Genomic DNA, 21,695 nt, shown 5'->3' with positions numbered 1-21,695 from the left:
TCAGCTGGGGGTGAGGAGCAGGAGAAGCTCTGGAGAGACTCCAAACTCCGTAACAAACCCCTCTAGATCAGGGAATGAAGTGCATCACTTCAGTGAAAACTCAGGGGGGAGTTAGGACAAGACCAGCCCAAGCTACACACCACAACCTCCACTGGACTCGAGTCCTGCTGGTTCTTGGTGCTCATTTGTAGTCAAAGGCTCTCTCCCTCCTCTGAAAGAGGCACCTTCTAAAAGCAGAATGTCTCCTAGCAACAGCTGATGCTGTCGGCTGTTTCTAACACAGCCTCAGCATGTGGCACACTCAGGAGCTGCCACATTCCACCAAAACTTGTTTTCACATTACATTATTGTAACCCGGGGGAAGAGTTCAGAACAGTTCAGACTTGAGGTGTTATTTACTCAGTAAGTCTCAAGTTCTTTAACCACAGTCATGTTTCATAAGGTTTGGATCTGCCAAGCTGCCAGTGATCCACTCTCCTCCCTAACAAAGTAACCGAGTGTCACCGCAGATGATAAAACGTAGGAAAAATTAACAGGATACAGTCTCAACTGTTTCATACAAGTTCTGACCTCTGACTGGTTTTAATAACTTCATTCTGGTATTATAGTCTTAGTTCAGCCTCACTGGTGTTTTAGGTGATCCCTTAGAGCAGGGTCACACACCACAAACTGAACAAAGCTCCTGCGTGGCAGGAAAGAGCCCAGAGACCCAAACTCACCACTTGCCTAATCAAAATGAGCCAGCCATGTTGTTCCCCTGGTTCTGCAGGGACACGAGCAGATCATCTATCTTCTCCATGTTCTGGTTGGTGGCCATGGCCGAGGGCAGCGGCGGGGTCTCGGGGAGCTGCTGGGACAGGAGCGCGGGCACCGCGGGCTGCGCCTCGCCCTGGGGCTGCCCGGGCTGGCCCATGGCCATCAGCTCCTCCGGCAGCGCCGCCGGCCCAGGGGGCAGCAGCTGGCCACAGTCTGGGGGACAGAGGGACATTTCAGTGTCCTGGCACAGGCAGGAGCTCCCAGAGCAAAGCACACGGCCCCAGCAGCAGCTGTGAGCCCTGGGAGAGCTGCTACAAGCTGCTGCCAGCAGCACCTGCACCTCTCCCTGCTGGGGCTCACCCACACACCCCTGCACACAAACACACACGCGCTCTACATCCCACAGAGGGCCATGGAGCCTGGCTCCAGAGAGGAGAAAAGGAAAAGTGCAGGTTTCTACAGCTAAGTAGACTTTTAACAGACACTTTTCTGGACTCTCCAGCTTCTAAAACCCTTGCCTTCCTTCAGTAACGGGAAGAGAGTCAAAGTGTTTATTGTGGAAACCAAAAACAGCAAGAGAAATGCTCTCTTAAGAGAGCCCAATCATTCCTAGATTAGATTTTAGGGAGAAACACTTCCCTGTGAGGGTGGGCAGAGCAGCTGTGGCTGCCCCTGGATCCCTGGAAGTGCCCAAGGCCAGGCTGGATGGGGCTTGGAGCAGCCTGAGACAGTGGCAGTGTCCCTGCCCATGGTGGAACGGGATGGGCTTTAAGTCCCTTCCCACCCAAAGCATTCCCTGTTTCACTGGCAGCTCTCCACACTGAAAGCTCAGCACCAGGCACTGGTCACTTACTGTTCTGGATGCCAAACAGGAATATTCCTGATGTCTGCTGGGATGAGGCTGGGGAATTCTGCAGCTGGTTGATGGCACCTCCCGCCGTGTTGTGGAACAAAGGAGCCTGCTGCTGGGGAGGAGAAGCAGTTCCTGGCATTCCTGCCATGCTGTTCTGGGAGGAGTACATGGGGGACTGCTGCAGCTCCGGCTGGCTCATGCTGTTCTGCAGGGCAGACATGGAAGCTGAGGAGATGAAGAGGGTGACTTGTTGCTCTTGAGAACTTGGGGACCCTTGGACCAGCTGAATCTGGGGCGAGTTATGGAAGATGGTTGGCTGCTGTGCTTCGGCCTGGTTGGTTCCAGGATTCTGGAGAGGAGACACTGTGGTCTGACTCTGGAATTGCATGGGCTGCTGCTCCTGATTCATCGAGGCCATGTTGGACTGCGGATGGAAAATGGACTGGCCTTGTTGCTCCTGATTGGTAACCGGGTTTTGATTTGGATTGAAAATCATGTTCTGCTTTTGGGAGGCCATTGTACTCATGGCATTTTGATTGCTGAACATCATGTTCTGCTGCTGCTGCTGCTGCTGCTCCTGAGATGGAGGGCTGCTCTGGATAGCAACAATCGAATGCTGAGGCTGGAAGATGGCTCCTTGCTGGTTCTGAGGGATGGAGCTGGACTGGATGGAGCCCAATGACACCTGGGACTGAAACAAACCCTGCTGAGCAGGCTGAGTCTGGGGCTGCTCCTGGGGAAGCATGGAGCTCTGGATATGAGAGATCTGTGTCTGCTGCTGGAAAGAAGCCTGCTGTTCGGTGTTTGTTGCTGTCTGAAGAGGAGAAATGGGATTTGGGCTTGTAAAGAATGACATCTGCTCTTCCTGAGTGGCAGGGTTGCTCATGGAACTCTGGGAAAGGAACATGTTGGCAGACTGCTGGTCTTGAGGCACCGAGGAGCTCTGCAAGACACCCATGGCATTCTGTGAGTGGAACATCGGGGGCTGCAGTTGGTCAGAGGAATTTGTGTTGGTCTGGTTGTGGACAATGGAATTTGAACTATGAAAAAGGGATCCTTGTGTTTCCTGGGATATGTTCTGAGTGTCACCAATAGGGTTCTGAGAGTGGAAAAGCTGAGCTTGTGAGTGTGGAGACTGTTGGATGAAGCTTCCCGACTGAATCGACATCATTTCTCCACCTTGCTGGAACAGACCCCCGCCCTGCTGCTGAGTCCCACTGGCCTGGACACTCATCATGGTCTTGGTAGATGAGAAGAGATTAACCTGGGACTGACTTTCCCCACTGTGCTGCATCTGAACCATGGTCTGAAACACAGAGCTCTGCATCTGTTTGCTCTGCCCCGAGGCCTCCTCTCCCTCTGCAGAGCTCGTCGGCTGGAACATGGCAGGGCCGTTGTTGGAGACCGGCTGCTGCGCGGGGGCGGGCGCCTCGCCGCCGGACACCCCCGGGGACGAGGAGAACAGCTCACACTGCATCTGCATGTCTTCACTGGAGGATAAGCCACCCATCATGTGAGACGCCTGCTGGTAGACCGGGGACTGCTGCAGGGCTCCGTTCCCCGCCGTGGTGGAGGAGAACAGATCCGACTGCATCTGCGTGGCCGCCTGGCACATGTTCTGCTGCATCCCCATCACCATGGCCGACGTCTCCATGGCCTGCTGCTGCTGCTGCTGCTGCTGCTGCTGGTTGGACAGGGCACCTTCGGGCTGGGAGTGAACGTTCTCAGCTCGTCCAGGCAAAAGGTTCTCCGGTCTGGAATGGACAGCTGTGTCTGAGGAGGAAAACATCCCGGGATTTACGCTGTTCTGTATCTGGCTGACCTGCTGAAAGATATCTGCGTTCAGCTGATCTTGGACATCCTCGCTGCTGTCTGAGCCCGAAAACAAAACGGAGGATAACTGCTGCTGAGCCTCCAGAACCTGCTGCACCAAGTCGACGTTCCTGCTGCTGCCCGTGGCGGTGTTGGTGGGGAAGTTCCCAGCCTGGAGCTGCTGGATGGTGTTCTGGAGCTGACTCACGCCGCTGGCCGACGAGAAGATGCTGGAGGAAATCTGCTGCTGCAGGGCTTGTGCCGGCTCCGAGAGCGTCGGCTGCTGCTGCTGCGAGGCATCGGTCAGCTGGGACAGAGTCACCACCGTGCCGTCCGACTGCAGCACCTCCCTGGGCTGCGAATCCCGCGGCTGGAACTGCGCCGCCTGCTGCAGCAGCGCATCGCTGTTCTGCAGCTGGCCCGGGGTGGACACTGCGGAGAAGCTGCCGGGCTGGGAAATGTCCTGCGTTTGGATGGTGCTCAGGGTCTCTGGGGTGTACACCTTGGGCTGGATTTGCTGCTGGTTTTCACTTTCAGAAGGTAAATGGGAAGCAGAAGTTGATATGCCAGACATGCTGTTTTCCAATGTTTGCTGAGTTGGTCCGACCACATTTGAAGCCTGAAAAGAGCGAGACATTTGGTAATTTATAAACTTATAAATGTGATGTGAAGACAATTTCCCAAAACCCCTGATGTCCAGGGAAGATCAGAGGGAAACAGGAGATGTAAAACCCAGACACACCCAAACCACCAAGCAAATGATTCGCAGTGGAAATGCTACCTCAAGGATGGAATCACAGCACAACTCAATGAAAGCAATGCTAAGAACTGATTGGAAGGATATTCTTACAGTAATTTACTAGTTCTGTGTCACAGGATAAAAATCCCCATCACAGGGTCACTAAGCCACCAGTCTGGTGCAGGAACCAGATGAGCTACTGAAGGAAACTGCCTGTTTCACTCATGCTCTGTGGTTGTTTTGCCCAGACTGATCCTGGACATGGCACTTTCCCTGCCTACTACTCTTCTCCACTAGTAAAGCATGGACCAAGGAGCAGATTAACTCTGAAAGCTGCTGTGCTCAGCCCCCATCAAACTCACCTGAAACACGGGGGGAGAGCATTTTTGTGCACTTACTTCCATTGGAGCCACATCTTCGTTCTTGATCATACTGCTTGGCATGAGTGGAGTTATCAAGGCACTAGGAAGAATGTTCACCTTCTCCAGGTTACAGCCCGTGGCCTTCACTGCTGCAGCCACAAACAAAACGAGAACAAGAGGGGCAATGGTAAAACCCACCATTCCAGAACTCCCTTTAAGTAAATTCAAGAATGACTCTTCAACGTAAAGCAACAGATCTCCACACCCTAAGCAAATTTAAACCTTACAGCGATGTGGCAGTAAAATTTCTGCACATGTGTGTTGAGTGAGGAAGGACAGAACAGACCAAGTACATACAGCAGGCAAGATCCTCTGACCTCTGGTTCAGAGTCAGCCTGGAGCAGAACAGATACAGGAATGAAGCATCAAAGAGAAGCTGACACAAAAACCCCATGAGAAGGTGAATTCAGATTTATTGCATAAATTAACTGAGGACATGAAGGAACAGCAACAGCACGTTGTGTTCTGAGAGCAGCAGCTGTTCTCCTCAAGCAGTTGGGATTTTCCCTCAGTTAAGCTCCACACTAAATTAACTGGATGTCAGGCTTACCCTGTATATTTTATATACATTTATATTTATATACATTTTGTATAGTTTATAGATTTGCTTAAATTAACACTACACAGTTCCTAATTCTTTGTATTAGCTGCAACCCTAGGCTTCTTTTTTATTCTTCACTTGCAAACGTACTAAATAAAGATTAGACTGCAGAGCCTAATGCAGGAAAAATGAAAAAGAAAGTAGTATTATTTTTTGCTTTTTTTTGTTCTGCATTAGCTTGTACTAAAATACACTGACAGGAATACTGCTATAAAGTAAAAGTTTCGGAGTCAGAAAACAAACCTCCCTGTAAGAACAGAGCCAGATTTTATAAGCACACACTTATCACAGGATGTCTGATTCATTTCATCAAATCTGGGTAGGAATTCATAGTTAAATTATTAAGAACACTGATAAGAATCAATTTAGTACCTTTTATAGCCTCTTCAAAAGAACAATGTTGGGCTGGGCTGGAGATTTCCTTCTTCACATTAACATTCAGAGTCCCAGCTGCCGAGACAAAACACATTGAGAACTTCCTTACGTTAAATCAGCAAACAAGCCAAAAAAACACAAAGCAAACCAAAACAATTCCTTATAGCTTAAAGAAATTCAGGTTCTTTGAAACCTACACAAACCTTCACACTGTCTATTGTGATACAGATAAATAAATAAACTAAAATACATGAAATGGGCAAATTGCAGCTTTCCTCAGGATAAAGCCTGGTGGGATTTCTTGGTTTATTTGGTGCATTGGATGGGATACCTTGATTTTTTTTTATCCTGCTCAGCTTCATTTTGATCCTTAAACTAGAAATGGATGCTGCTATATAAGAAGAGCTGTCACAAGACAGCTGGAATTTGAGGTACTTGGCACATAAACGAGAAAAGCAAAGCCTTTAGATTTTATTATTGACAGAGCAGCAGCCGCCAGCAAGAGGGGTTTGGAGAGATCCCCGCTCCTCAACGCTCCTGTTGCAGGGACTAAGGGCTGTGGAGCCAGAGCAGGTGGAACAGGCACTCACACACACCTGGCTCTGGAGTGTAGGTGAAGGGCTGCACGTCGTGCGATCTCCCAGCGTTGGTCACCACGTATATTCCCACCGACACTGCTGAGGTGATTTGCTGGTCGTGATATGGTGGCACCTTCACAATAAGGTGATTCTGCCAGGCAAAAAGATCACGTTTTATTACTACTGATCTTAACTGTACTTATTTACATCAAGAGAGAAAAACAGGCTGCTAAACCACCATAAAACCCCAGGGCACTGGGGGCAATGCACATATGGGATCCTCCCCTCAGAGGGGGGACCAGAATGGCACTTTCCTGACATCATTTGCAGCCAAAGAGCCCATAAAGACATTTATTTGTGTCACAAAGAATAAATATTCTGTAAAACATTTCACAGTGGAACAAAAATCCAGCCAGTTATAAACACTATGGTGTACAAACAATCTCTTTCCATGGAGAACTGCTGGGAAAACTGAATTAGGCCTTTTAATTCCATTGTATGTAAGGGCAAAGACCTGCTCACCAAATCCACTGTGGGATCCAAGGTCTCAGTTAGAAACTGAACAATAACACCGGTGTAAACCCAAAATTATATTATATACCAGACTCACAACAGACCTTATGTGAAGAAAATCAGTATTATTTCAAGAAATGCACAGAAAGAGGGAAAGGCTTGATTAATTTTTCTTGGGACACACTGTATTAATTAAAAATATAATTATTATGATAGTAATAGTAATAGTAATAGTAATAATAATAATAATAATAATAATAATAATAATAGCAGCAGTAGGGATAGTAGTAGTAGGGATAATAGTAGTAATAAGAATAGTAATACAGAAGTACCTGATGAAATAATTCCATGTCAATTTCAGCTTCTGCTTTCCAAGAATTCTCATCTAAATGAAAATTAAAAAGTCCAACTTATTGCACATCCTGTAGAGCAATTTATTTTAGTGCCTGTAACTCTGCTCCTCAGTTTGCTCTCCATGACTGAGCTTTACCCCACAGGGAAACCCCAACCCCAGGCTCTGCTCAGCACCCCAAGCCAGCACTGCTTTCACACTAACCCGAAACATTCTCTTGGAAAATCACTTTTGTTCCCTTTAGGAAGTTCTTGCCAATCAGAAAAACTTCCTCTTCACCCTTCACTGAACAGCTGTGGAGACTTTTCTTTAGGATCTCTGGGACTCCCGCTGGCTGAGCTGCAAGGGGAAAAAACAGAGTCTGGAATCAAGAAAATCTCAACATCCAAACCAAACCACTTTTACTTACAGGGTTATGAAGGAAAAACTAAAGCCCTTGAGCTATCTTTATCATGTATTTCATGACAAACTCTTCAGAATATAACCATTTCTGTTATTTCCTCACTAAACGTAATGAACTCACAGAAATCACACTTAGCTCAATGAGCCACTGATAATCTTTTTCCTTTTCACCTGCACTTATTAAATCTTCAAGACAAAACTCCCAGTGTTGCCAAAGCTTAACAAGTGCTCAGAAGAGAAGGAAATGAATGTGGTTCTGTAATTCCCTGGTGTAGAGTGATTTCCAGAGGCATCAGGCCCTTAGACACACCTGAAGCCTACCTGCAAATTCAGCCTCTGGGTAATAAAACTTTATTTTTTTGTGAAGCTTATTTTGTTCTGCTGTGTAAAAGAGCAGAAGGAGTAACTGCCTTATTACCTGGGGGGCTTTGCACAGTTTTTTTACATGACACAGGCGTCTGTCTGGTGCAAGAACTAACCCAGGGCTTGGAGCAACCTGGGGTCCCCTGGTCCCTGGCAGGGGGTGGAATGGGATGAGCTTCAAGGTCCCTTCCAAATCCTTGCAAGACTCACCTCTCTGGAGTTGGGAATTTTAGCAATCGAATCAAATAAACAAGAGGATATGGTTTTACAGACACACATCTCTGGATGCCCCTGTGCCAGAGGTCCAGATGATGATTTAAATCATTCTTATCATAAACTGTCATTGATGCAACCACTCCCATTCTACTTAAACCAAATAGGACCACGTGTGCCAAATGCAAATGAGCACTGCAGACAATTTAAACAGAGATACATTTTAAAATAATGTGCTTTGACACATCTAATATAAAATAATCCCAGTTTCTAATGAAGGTTCCTCAATCACCTTTTCTCACCACAGCTCCCCAGGGCACACACCCAGACTCGTGCTTCTGCACTTGCCTGGCCCACTTTGAGTGTTTAATAACAATATTTTCTGGGCTTACTACACAGCAGAATATACATCCTGTACCACTCCAAATTATTTAATGACCTTTCAGAAAGGATTTTTCTACAACTCTGGCTGCGGGTTCCCAGGCAACCGTTACGCAACGACTGAATATGCTCAAGGCACATGAAAAGAGTAACTGGATTTAGGTTTGCTAACAAGTTAACAAAGCCTATTTAAAACACAGCCCTTAAATAAAGAGCCTGCAGCTCCTTAATGTCTTTTCTATGGTTTCAGGAACATTATTAGCCATAAAACACAATGTAAACAGGCTCTGATGAGTGTAAATGCAAACCTCGTTGTGAAGGTACATTACACATCTGTAGTAAGGTTTATGTAGCAAACCAACCCAGTGCAATGTGCTTGAGGAGATGATTTATATTCAATGAGCAACACATTTCGTGCTGTTTTCATCAGCCAGTACCCATGTGCCAACACCATTTGCTTGGCCAAGGTCTACTGCAAGTCCCTGTAGCTTTGGCCTAAGTTAAGACAGAAGCACAGAGTCCTGGAAAGAGCCTCAGGAATTCCCCTCTCAACCTTCACACCAGCTTTACCCACACATTCCCCAAAGACACAAGTCTGACCAGAGTATTTTGTTTCTGTGTTCTAAGACTTCCAGCAGAGGAGACACTGTAGAATTCCTGGGCAATTTCTTAGCAACTTCCACAATTGACAATATTTTCTTAGCAAGTGACCAAACCCCTGCCTGCCAAAAACCAAACCAATTTACTCTTTGCATCAAATACAGCTTTTTATAGCTCAACAGCCTATTTTAAAATCAGTCTCTAAATGTTTCATTTCAGACTCTCAGCTTCTACTCACAGTAGTGAGTTTTGAACTGTTAAAGAAAATATCAGGTGACTTCCACTCCCTTTTCTTCTATGGGTGAAATAATTTTATCTTTAACCAGAAAGTTACAGGAACAGCTTTGAGAGGTTTTATAGAGAATGTTTTTATCTTAGATCTGAGTATTAGTATCAGATACTCCATTACTGTGAGATACCACCATGGTCTATTGACTGGAATGGAGCTGCAAAGATGACTGCATTTCTAAAAAATAACCCAAAAAATCCTTATTATACCATGGAAAGAGCTTGTCCAGGAGCTTCTCTGCTCTTCCCATGCACAGAGAAAAAGCTCTCCATCTCATCCATTGAGATAAGGGGTGGAACAAGATGGTTTTTAAGGTCCCTTCCTGCCCAAACCATTCCATGATTCCACAATGCCCTTTTCCCTGCTGGTCAGTGGAACCTCCCCAGCCAAGGCAGCCATCTGTGCTCGTGCTAAACAGAGCAGTTTAATAAAGAGCTATAAAAAGTTTTGTTCTTGCACTGAACCAGAACAGATTCAGCCTCTGGCCCATGCAAAGACCACAGCTGAGAGAGCCAGGTTTGCTGACTTTCTGCAAGTCCTGTCTAGCACTGAAAGCCAAGGCATGAACGTGACAATACAGAAGAGACTGGAAGCCATATCAGAGTCATTTTTCAAAGCAATCACAACAAAAATGCTGACATTTTAGGAGGCAAAAATTCACTGAATGGAAGATCAGGAAATGTGCAACTATTTTTCAATACTGGACAAGAATTTTAACTAATATCCCACCACGAATAAAAATCTAAAATCTAAAATCACTTGATTTTAGCTACAGCAATTCTGAAATTATCACAGATTAACACAGAGTGGTTTTTTTCCTCCCAAGGCATTTCCACAGAATCACAGCATCATTTAGGCTGGAAAAGACCTTCAAGCCCATGCAGTCCCAGCTGTGCCCGATGCCCACCTTGTCCCCAGCCCAGATCCCTGAGTGCCAATGAGGATTTCCTTGGGCACCTCCAGGGCTGGGGACTCCAAACCCCCCTGGGCAGCCCCTGCCAATGTTTAACCATGCTGAGATCACACTAAAACCCAGATCCCTCTACTCTCAGCTCTTTGCTTTGACACTCACTGCACAGAATTGGGGAAGAAGGCGTCTGCAGGGTCAGGGTGGAGCCGTCCTTGCGCGTGATGTTGACGCGAAAGACGAGCCGAGCGCGGGTGCTTTTCTTCTTGGAGCCAGCAATCCCTATCCTGGCTTCCACATCAGCATTCCTCAGCTTCAGGATTCCCACACAATCAACCCTAACAATACAAAACAGAGCAGAATTTCATAGTTTAGTAAGTTCAGCAGCTTTAACAACCTCTCAAGTAGCTTCATAAGCCAAAGTCAAAAGCCTTGAGGTAATTACTGAAATGTTATTAGATTTCTTTTTATTTACATAAAATCTATGACCTTTTTCAAGTTTTCATTCAACCCTGCCTAATTTGGATGATGAATCATGGCAGAAAGGCATATGAAAGCATGAATAAAACAGAAAGTGCAATATAATTCTGGTAAGCATTCAATTTAGAATCACAGCTCTTCATTCTTCCATCCCCAGGGCGAGATCTGTGTTTGCAGGATTATTGCTTCGAAATATTCTGCATTCACTTAAAGAAAGCAGGAGTAGAAGAAAACTTACTGTAGTCATATTATTTATGTTCAGTGGGACTTGGAAGTGACAGATAAGTCCTCCCATAAGTGTGGTCCTAGGGGAGATGTACAGGGCCAGGTGAGTGATGCAGTGCTGGCTTTCAGACAGGCTCCATGCAAAATGATTTAAAGCAAAAAACAGCCAAAAAAACAAGAACAGTAGAAGCAAACACAGCCTGATGTGTTAAAAAGAAGAATATTGCAATTTACCCAGGATTTTGGGTTCCCAAAAGCACGGGAACCACCTGGTATCTCCTCTGAGTACACTGACTGGCAAGCAAGAGCCAAGGAGCAGAGCGAGGAGAGAGCCGAGACGTTCAGACTTGAACTGTAACCCATCCAACGGAAAAAGGAAATCGGTTCCCAAACCCAAGCTAATAAACTAAAATATTCCTGAGAAGAGCTACTCACGCCAGTGTCATGTTGTTGCTCGGGTCCAGCCCCACCTCGATGACAGTGGTGCCCTCGATGTCCACCTCCTTGCAGGGCGTGGTGTTCCTGCCTGTCACCCTGCACGCCTGGTAGAAGCCGTGGGGCTTCACTCGCCCCGAGTCATTCCCCACGAACACCTGCAGCACCACGGGCTCGTTGTGGCCTTCCAGCTGCAACATGCCAGGTGGGCAATTAACACAGGAATGACTGCTTTAATTGTCATTATTAATATCTGGTTTCTAAACCAGCCCGAATCCCGTCTGCCTTCAGACAGAATTATCCCAACTGCGACTCTCGTGTCTCTTACGACCTCCTGTTCTCACCCCAATTCCCTGCCTCTGCCCAGGATTCTCCTTCCCCCCCAGATCAACATCCACCAGTCAGCCAAGAAAAGAACATTTCCTGGGGCTGATTCCAGAGGTGAAGAGGTTTTGCTGGTCAGTATGTGTACAGGTCCACTCCAGGACCCCACCTCCATGCCAGATGCATTCTGAAATCCTCGTGAAACCAGATTAGAACTGTCCAATACTTCCAAAACTCCTGAAGAAATCAGAATAGGATGAAAGGGAAGCAGAGGGAGAAATGGAATGACTGAATGGTCCAACCATCCAACTGCATAAGCCCAGTGTTCCTTCAGACACCAAAATAAAAATTTAAATGGTAACTTGAGATCTTCTTAAAAGTAACAACGTCAGGATTCACTGAAACACTTCATCAGACATTTTAACACCCCCTGCAATCCCATGTGCAAGCCATAACTATCCCAGAAGATGTCAGTGAAAAATACATTCATTTTTGTAACATCAACAGCCTGGCATGAAATGGTTTGTAGCCTCTTCATGCTTTTTTTATTAGTGGGATCCCACTGATGCCACAAACTAAAAATACTCTCAAGTAAAAGAAGTCCTGAGGTAAAGCTGGACATTGCATTACAAAGGAGATTCTCCTTCTTTTTAGGAAACAGTTAAGAAAAGTACTCCAAGTGAAAAAAAAAAAACCATTAGATTGTTGCCAAATTCTCAGGCCAGAGATGGAAATTCCTTGCCAGAACATTCTGGGAGATAAAATGAGTATTTCGGTGTTTCCACTGAGACACATTTGTTGCTCAAGGATTTCTGGGTGACAGTGTTGTCTTCTGTCCCAGGCCTGGAGGCCCAGGCAACACCTGCAGAAAGAAGCTCCAGTTTTAGCAGTGAGGAGATGCAAATGAGAGCAGAATCCTCTGGAGAATCTTGGGGGATGATTCCCTGACACACTTTAAAAATGTAGTTCTGAAGTTTGTAGCAAGTTTGAATAAAGGGAAAAAATAAATAAACCAGCAAACAGTGGTAAGATCATTGTGTGCTCATGTCCAAGAAGAGCAAATAGCAAATGTGACTGTCAGAGATGAGCAAAGGCCCAGGGTGTCTGGAGGTGGCCCAGCACAGGCATCCACATGGGAACCACAGGCACAGCTCACAGCAAAGGCTCAACAGCCAGGCCCTTGATCAAAGCTTGGTTATACAATTTTAACATTACATACTGACTGTGGACTCCAGTTCTAAGTCATCAAGAACAGAGTTTCATTGAAGTGGCCACTGGACCTGCTTCTCCCCCTCAGCCTGAGTTAGGGCCACACACCTGAGCCGCTCCCAAGTGCCAGATCTCTGCTGAGCACCAACATCTTTACACTGCTCTTCCCCACCTTTAAACTCCACAAACAAAACAAAACCAAAAAAAACCACCTTATCCATAACAGGTTTTCCCACTAGCTCAGATTTCCTGAAGATTCACTGACTCATTTGTCAGTCCAGCCCTGGCAGAGTTTTATCTGCAGGGTATGAACTCCTCTGCCTACTGGTAAAGCAAACTGGAACTTCCAGGAATTCAGTAAAATGAGACTCCTCCAAAGAGAATTTTCACTGATGGGTGCTAAAGGGTAACTGGGAAAGGAGTTAAAAGGAAATTCAGATGAACAAAGGCCCACTAAGAAAATCCACATAAATGAGCACTAAATCCCCATAGCAACAGGCCGATATGAATGGATTCTTTTCTTATGAAACTTTACTGGAGTTCTGCATTACTCAGGAGGACTGAGTGAAGGGCTGCTGGCATTCCTAACACTGCTGAACAGGGCTTTGAAGATAAGCCTACTTCTGTATTCTGTCAGCAGCAGTCAGCACAAATGTTAAGGGCTGTGTCACAAACATCTCCTTGTGGACTCGCTAACTAAGTTTGGGTTGAGAACTGCTTTGCTGCTTTCTCAAAGTGACATAACTAAGAAAAAATATGAAATTAAATGTCTTTCACCCTCCTTATCTATGTGATAACAAACCTAGCTGTCCACTCGCTCAGCCTGCTGGCCACACTCATCCCAGTCTGCCCAGTATGCCATTTGCCATGGTGCCACTGCAGTGCCAGCCTGGACCCAGTTCTCTGCTAACTCTCACAATCACTTGTGGGAGGATATTTGACATCAGTTCTTCTGTTTGTCACCCTAAGTCAAGCCCAGCCTTGCTCCTGGGAAACCTCTCTACCATTTCCATTAGGAAACCTTTCCAAGTCCTCAAGTTCTCCAACTGCTTTCCCCAAGCTACACAGGGAAGAAACAAGACCTGCAAATTCCCACTCTGTGCATTCGTGTGCAGCCCCTGAAGGACAGCCTCAGTCTTCCTTCCTGAGCAGAAATGTCAAACACCTCCTTGTAACCTCTCTGTGTTCCTCCTCAGAGCAAGAGGCCTTCAGCACCTGAATGTTAAGGCATCAAAGTCCATAGAGGAAACAGGCTGCAACGGCCAGGTGTGCACATAAATGCTGCCTCTTTCCTTGCCCCATTCTCCAGTTCAAATCCACATCTACCTCCACCTGTACCATGCTGAACACACTGAGCAGTATGACCTGTAAAACACACCTCAGTGAGATCTCCATGACCCACGTGAAAGACACTGCACATGTCAATTCAGATACTGCTGAATCAAAATCAAGAACAAAAACCACCAAGCAATCAAAAAGAAGAAAAAAAACCAACCAAAAAACCCCAACAAAACCAAAACACCCCCATTCCAATTTATTTTTCTTTTAAATGAAACCTGATTTTATGTCTTTATTACCACTGGACAAGGATGGCCCATTGTCACCAGCCATAGAACAGCTAGAGCACTTCACTATCCCACTTTTGTAGGTATGGAATGTCTCAGTATTTACAGTCCACAGAACTGAAGCCTAACAGGAGGTGCATCCCAGATTTCCTATCCCTGCCTTGACGTGCAGCTTCCCTCCTCCTGTAACTCTGTGATGCCAGTAAGGCTTGTGACCTGCAAGGAGAGACTCAGTCCAGCCCCTCCAGCCCAGGGACTGCAAAGTCTGCTCCCTCAGCACTGCAGAGCCCGTTGAACTGCAGCTGCCCTGGCCCTGGGGCAGCCCTGAGAAGGCAGAGCCCGTGTCCCCAGCCTACCTTGACAGTGGGAAAGCCCTGCTGCGTCCGGTCCTTGACGGAGCCCCGGCTGCCCTCGGTCAGGTACCGAGCCCTGTGCTGGGTCTCCGGCTGCACCATGATCTTCAGCTCCTTCCCCTCGCTCTTAGTCGGGTACTGACCACACAACATTGGGGTCTTCTTCCCTCCAGCTCCCTTCTGGTTCTCTGATGCTCTGAGAAGTCAAAACACACCATCGAGAAGATGTTAGAAGCTGCTCCCCAGTAAAACCACTCCAAATCACAGAAAAGCTAAAGAGGCAAGGAGCATGTATTAATGGAAGGGAGATTTGTAGCTGCTCCAGAGCAAACTCTGGAATTCTCCTTCTGCAAGAGGAGACCTGCAGAATGAAGAGGAATGGTGCTTCCCTGCCTCCTCCATCCAGAGCACATGGGAACTGCTTTTCAGAGAGCAAACATAAAGGAAGGGAAAAGCAATTAGCATTAAACGATGTTAACGAACAGAAGGTGGCTCATAACCTGCTTTTTCAGAGTCTATGACACAGCCTGAACGAGCTGTTTTGCCGCTGTGACAAACACACACGTACACACACACTGGATGGATTTAAGGTTAAATGACACTTCTTTCAACAGGAAAATAGCCTCATGCCTGTCTCCACCTCAACTTGTGCATCCATGGGTATTCCAGCTCCGGTTTCTGTCTGAACAGATTGACCAATTTATGCTAAAACCCAATTAGTTATCGTAAAAGCTCTGGCATAATTACACCAATGTATAATCAGTGTATGCACAAGGCCTTTCTTTCCAGGTGTGTTCCATAAGACGTAGTGGTTTGTTCTCAGTTCCATAATTAAAACCAGGATGAAGGAGCCCTCCCAAGACTTAGCAGCACATGAACCATTTTGTGTTCCCTTGAGAGCACAATGGGAAATAACCCGTGATCCTGTTCAGACCAGGCTTTAGGAATGAACCTGAAGTCCAAGAAACTCCTTTCCCACTAGGAAATGTGAATGTGCCACAGTGCATGGTGCAGGCAGGAAAAGGGCTCCATGATTCATGCAAATATCATATTCTTTCTTCCTAGCAAAGTATGGTTTCTAACAGCTAATGCCTGGGAAGAAAGTGGTTTTAAATGACAGGTATGGATTGCCTGAAAACAAATCCCGTTTCAACATGCAAGTTACTGCAGTAATTTATCCAGGATTTTTTCTTTCTCAAAAAGGGTGAAAACTGCTTTTTTTTCCCCAATTGTTCCCTGGGAGCTTTGCCACTGTGTGAGGCTCTCCCTGACCTGGAGCTGGGGTGACCCAGCTCTTCTCAACTAGCAGATGACAAACACGCTGCACACCTTTCCTAGAGCTCCTGCTGTGCACAGAGCAGCCCCTGGAACTCAGCATGTGCCCAATTCCAGCCCTGCCCCAGCCCTGCTCCTCTTCCTGCCAGGAAAGGAAGGAACACCTGTCACCCTCTGCACCCCAAGCTCACCACATCCCACAGCCCTGAAAGACAAGGAATCATAGCACAGTGTGGGCTGGGAGAGACCTTTAGAGATCACCCAGTCCCATCCCCTGCCATGGCAGGGACACCTTCCACTGTCCCAGGCTGCTCCAAGCCCCAGTGTCCAACCTGGCCCTGGACACTGCCAGGGACCCAGGGGCCTCCCCACCCTCCTTGTCAAAAACTTCCTCCTTTAATCTACACTAAATCAACCCTCCTTTAATTTAAAACTGTCACTCTTTGCCTAATTCAACAGGTCCTATTTGTCACACTCTTATTTCCATTAAGCCTTCCAAAACCTTTCACTACACATAAAAAAAGAGTTAAAACAGAGCTGGTATTTTGGATATTTCCATTCCCATTTTCTGTCCATGAAGTTAAGCACTTCACAGCCACAGCCTTGGCTGCCTTCCACACTCATCCTCAACCAGTATCCAGCAGAGGCAGGAACTAGATAAAAACTAGCACAAAACCCTGCAAAATAATAATAATACCATCTTACAATAAAACTATCTTCCTGCCAAGCAGTCCTGATTACTCTGCTCAGTGCAGACACTGGGGAGACCGGGATGTAGTTGAATTTTGAAGGGAAATGTTGGGAGAGCTGGCCATCAAAATGAAATTCACCTTTACCACTCTCAGAGCCACATTTCAGCAGTGACATTAACACTGACCTCTCCAGGAGAACCGTACCCTTAAATCCCAACTACTTTGTCAGCATATTAATATTTTATCATTATCATATTTATGCAGAGAGATGCTCCCCACAATTGTTTTAGTCTTTCCTCTAGAAACTTAGTCACTATTTTCGATCAATTAGCTGAACCTGGAGGCAAATTAAAGCCTTCACCAGAACCTCTCAGTGGTCTTTCTCCTCAAAATACAAGGATGAAATCACATAATACATCCTTTCAATGAATGAATTAATTTTAATTCAGTTTATTCATGCTGCAATTGTACACTTGTACATTTCATATGCACACGTTAATTAATCTGATTGTTACCAGACAAAATATCCTAATAATAATCCTAATAATAATCTAGCACCTCTTTTAAAAGGAATAAATGAAAGCAGCAGATCTTATGAATCTACTCCAACAGATCTCCTGAGCAGCTTGGCCTGGTCCTGCTCTGACATCAGGGCAGACCCGAAAGCGAAAGTGAGACCACGGAAACCTGAGTCTCTGTCCCGAATCACCACCAATTCATCCACTTCTAAAAGGGCTTTCACAAACCCCAAGTTTCCACAGGAATATATTTTTTCTCTTCCTGGCCTTTAACAATAACTGTCTCTTTAGGGGCAAATGCCATTTCCATTCACCACGGAGCACGGCAGCTTTCCTTGCTCTTTTCTTTAAGCCAAAAGTAAATGAACTCCCTTGGCTGAGCTCCACCAGGCTGGGAACTTTAAAAAACTCCAGTCACTACGGTGACCCAGATTGGTAAGGCCAGATCTCCATATTCCAATGGCAAAATTAAGTTTCCTAAGATCCTGGCCACTTCTTATCCCAGTTTATTTCCAAGGCCGGTTCTGTTACCTGGGAGTTTTTCTGCAGTTCAGTCTGACCTGCGACACATAAAGGAAAATACTCCGTTTTCTTCCCCTCTGCACTCACAGAACCCATGGATTTCCCTGGTCAGCCCAGTGTTTTCAGGGAAGTCTTGTTCTGGTTTTAGACTGAGACCTCACATATTCCTCCAGAGTTTACAAAACCTCCATGAGATCACACTTACAGTGGCACAGTTCTTGTCTCTCCATAAAGCTTTTCCCTCTGTAAGGGTGAACCTGGTCCCTTGGAGCTGGGGGAGGCACTTTCCTCATGCCAAGCTCCCCAGGGTCTACCAGGTACTAATATTTTACTTTATTACCATCGATTTTGGCTGGTGAAAACCCCGAGGCCAGAGGCCACCATGCCCAGGAAGCAGCAGCACACTCAGGACATGTTCTCAGAACTGCTTTTCACAGTGAAATTTTAAGTATGGAACTGCACTGACCCTGGGAATACAGACTCCAGGCTCTTTCCCTTTGGGATATGAGAAGTTCATCATCTTTGCCATCAGTCAAATTTTAATATTCATCGTTGCTGTGATGAACGTCAGAACGTACTGCAAGCACAGACATAAAAGTGAAACCAAAATGCACTCCTGCCCCCAAAAAAGCCCAAAATAAAAGAGCCAAATCTATTCATTTGACCACTTTAAAAGTACTAAAGAAGCAACAAGTTAAAAAATAAAATAGAAAAAGAAATGTATCAACACACTCTTGCAAACTGATGGAACTGTCCTCTTTAAGCAGCTACTGGAATGCATTTAGTGAACAGTGTGGAGTGGGAGATGAGGGGCCACCACCCAGGCGTGCCCACGCAGACACACGCACACGACCCAGAAGCACAGAGAGAAACAGCATTAGAGATTTATTTCTGAAAAAATCAAATACAGAAGTGAATTCACAAGGAAAAACCAAAAACTGGTTCACCATATTGTCTTAACATTTCATAAAAAAAGTAAAGCAAGCGATAATTTAAATTATGAGAAATCTTAATGAGACATTAACTGTTAGCTTCTACTCCCATCCCTATCTCCATTTGACAAATAGAGCAGCAGGTGAAGTGTACAGACTGAAATCCTCACATAAAATCCTGCAAAAAAACATTCAGGGTGCACCAACTCCACTCTGCTTTTCTTTTTAGATACATTTTCATTGCCATTTTATAAATGGAATTGTGTGGCCCTCTGGGAATTTCCCTTAAAGAACAGATGAGCTCATCAGTGCTGCATTTAATTGCTGCAGAAAACTTTAGCTTTATCTTCTAAATAAAGTCTAATGAGAACTTATCCTAGAATCATGGAGTGGTTTGTGTCGAAAGGGACCTTCAAGAGATCCAGTTCCACCTCCTGCCACGGGCAGGGACACCTTCCACTAGCCCAGGTAGCTCCCATCCAGCCTGGCCTTGGGCACTTCCAGGGATGGAGTAGCCACAATTTCTGGGGGCAGGAAGAACTTATCCTGGGCTAGGGCACGACAGGGACAGCACAGAAGGGAAGCGTTTGTGTGAGAACCTAAGCAGATCATTTGTCGGGGCACGGGGATACTTTTATTAGTTTGGGTTTACATATGGAGATAGAATGTTTTTCTTTCTTTTAAAAAAAAAAAAAAAAAAAAAAAAAAAGCAGATACCAACCCATTTCCTGCTTTTGAGTTGCTTTTGCTGTCCGTGCTGAGCTGAGAAAGGACATAGTGAGGCGCTTTGGCACTGTCGGCATCAAAGATATCCATGTTGGACTCTTCGCAATCTCGGCGTTTGATCCCTGGCCTCTGCTTTGGGTTGCGCTTGCGCGATTTACGTGGCACCTCAGTGTTATCATTGTAGGAACTGGTACTCATGTTACTGAAGTTGGAGGGTGAATCCTCCATCCACATACTGCAGCTCTGCTCTGACTCCAATCCACAGCCCTCATCCTGGCAGGACATCCGGCTGTTGTCCAGCAAGTCCTCGGGTGGTGGCGAGATGTACAGGACTGTGTGGCGCTTCGGCGTGGCCGGCTGCTGCGGGGCTGCGCTCCCGGGTATCTGCTGCTCACTTACCCCTCGGGTACTTACCCCCACGGCCGCGGAGCAGCTCTCCACTTGCATAGCCTTGCTGTCGGTGACTGAGGTAGAGTAAATGGTAGGGCTGGAAGAGGTGGTAAAGGAGCTGCAAGCACCGCCCATGGAGGAAGAGGAGGGAGCTGAAGAAGCATCTGCGGTGTACAATTCACAAGTAAATACAGGACCCGTGGCGGGGCGTGCGCTGGCTATAGCAGTCCCAGTGAGATCAAGGTGATTTAGGAACCGATTGCTTTCCCCCAAGAAATGTTTGGAATTTGGTTCAGTTTTGGAATGGAAGTGCTTAAAGCAACACAGCCTAGCCAATGCTTTGGAAATGTCCAAACGAGTCTTAGCACGATCCACTGTAATCAAATTTTTTTACGACTTAATGTTAATTCATACAAATGGCTGCGAGTAAACAGAGCTTTCATTGCCTCAGCTGGACTAATTATTGGTGTAGAAGCCATTTCATCTAAAATAGCCCCAAAGCAAAGTGCTTCTAATCCACATTCAATGCCAATTAAACAATTTATTGTTCAAAATTTTTTAAATTTTTCTTCTTTTGAAAAAGATGGGACTGTGCTTAGCCACAAAATATTAAAATAAGTTTCTAACCTATGAAGCAGAGAACTACAGGTCATTTTTAATGCAGACACTCCCTGCTTCAGAGGCAAATCCTGGAATAAAAATATGAGAAAATAAATGAGAAAAAGAGCTGCTGATTATTCCATCATAAATGAGAAATAAAATATAAAATCAACTGAGTTGGTAGGCAAAATGGAACTGGTATCAGTCACTATGAGCGAGCTGTTGATTTTGAAGGTTCAAAACAGGGGTGAAATATCTGTGTTGGAGACACGCTGATCCAAGGCCTGAGAATTTCTGTAATTTGACTTATTCAGTCACTGGGATCAATTTCTCTCACACTTCATTAGTCCCTTCCACAGAGACGTCTTGGGACAGACCTCTGAAAAATTCACATTAAACAGATTTCCAACACTGTGACTTCTGCAGAAGTCCCAGAGCTCAATTTGGTTTAGAAACATGAAAATTATTAAACCAAACCCCTAAAGATTTCTGGAGAACACCATGATTGTTGCCATTGAAGAATTTTAATGGACAAATCAATGGAATATGTAAGTTAAATAACCCAGGGGAAGCAGGCCATGCAAACATATGTATGTATTTCAATCAGCTGTAGCTCACTGAGGAATAACTGAATTTTATAGTCAGATTTTAGATTCCGGGGGGGGCAACCCTGTTTTCTGTATTTCTGCACTGCCACCCACACCTGATAAACCAGAAGCACTGAAATAACCTAATTTTGGAAACAAACTGTACATTAAATATATACATAATAACACAGTATGTTTGTTCAGCTAGTTACTGCTGACAAACAGGTAATCCCTGTTACTAAGAGGAAAGTGATGTTTTCTGTTTTGCTGCTTGGGATTTTTTTAAAATCCAAAATATTATAATAGTCTCTCAAGTCTAAAAGATTTCGAGACTGCTGGACTATTCTATACAGTTTTAGTTATTTAAAAGTAACAGAATAAAGTATGTTCAGCCATGATACATACAATTAATTAACAGTAAAACTCAGCCAACTTTACTGCACTGGGAATTACCGGGAGCACCAATGACTGATAATGAAGAAATTTTAAACCATTACTGTTTTCTACAGGTTTCCTTTGCTAAATGAATGCAAAAGCAAACTTAAATCACTTCAGACTGTCCAATTTAGTTTATCAATACATAAGTTTATCAATAAACTATTCTGCCTTCCCCCAGCCTCCCAGTGAACCAGGAGCAGCTGAATGATACCAGTTCCATTTTCCAGCTTTTTCTTTGGCAAATACAGTGGCTGAAACTGGAGAATTC

The 21,695-nt window shown here is 45.5% G+C and overlaps 1 protein-coding gene across 11 annotated transcripts in view; it reads right to left on the bottom strand.

Annotated features, from left to right (window-relative positions):
• Positions 1-21,695, bottom strand: part of NFAT5 (nuclear factor of activated T cells 5) — a 55,650-nt gene that overhangs the window by 6,632 nt on the left and 27,323 nt on the right. For 2 of the 11 annotated variants that reach the window (XM_086847957.1, XM_023934433.2), the window contains 11 exons: positions 19,408-19,966; positions 14,751-14,943; positions 11,297-11,487; positions 10,322-10,494; positions 7,206-7,340; positions 6,982-7,034; positions 6,155-6,287; positions 5,556-5,633; positions 4,559-4,671; positions 1,610-4,040; positions 720-969 (listed from right to left, as the gene is read on the bottom strand). In XM_086847957.1, the coding sequence (XP_086704083.1) occupies positions 731-969; positions 1,610-4,040; positions 4,559-4,671; positions 5,556-5,633; positions 6,155-6,287; positions 6,982-7,034; positions 7,206-7,340; positions 10,322-10,494; positions 11,297-11,487; positions 14,751-14,943; positions 19,408-19,966 (4,298 nt within the window). In that variant the 3' untranslated portion in view covers positions 720-730. The other 9 variants (XM_023934430.2, XM_086847953.1, XM_086847952.1 and 6 more) reach the window with 9 other exon arrangements.

This window comes from Cyanistes caeruleus, chromosome 12 (genome assembly GCF_971803275.1).
Source record: "Cyanistes caeruleus chromosome 12, bCyaCae1.hap1.1, whole genome shotgun sequence".
NCBI lineage: Eukaryota > Metazoa > Chordata > Aves > Passeriformes > Paridae > Cyanistes > Cyanistes caeruleus.
This window is presented reverse-complemented; position numbering and strand designations above follow the sequence as displayed.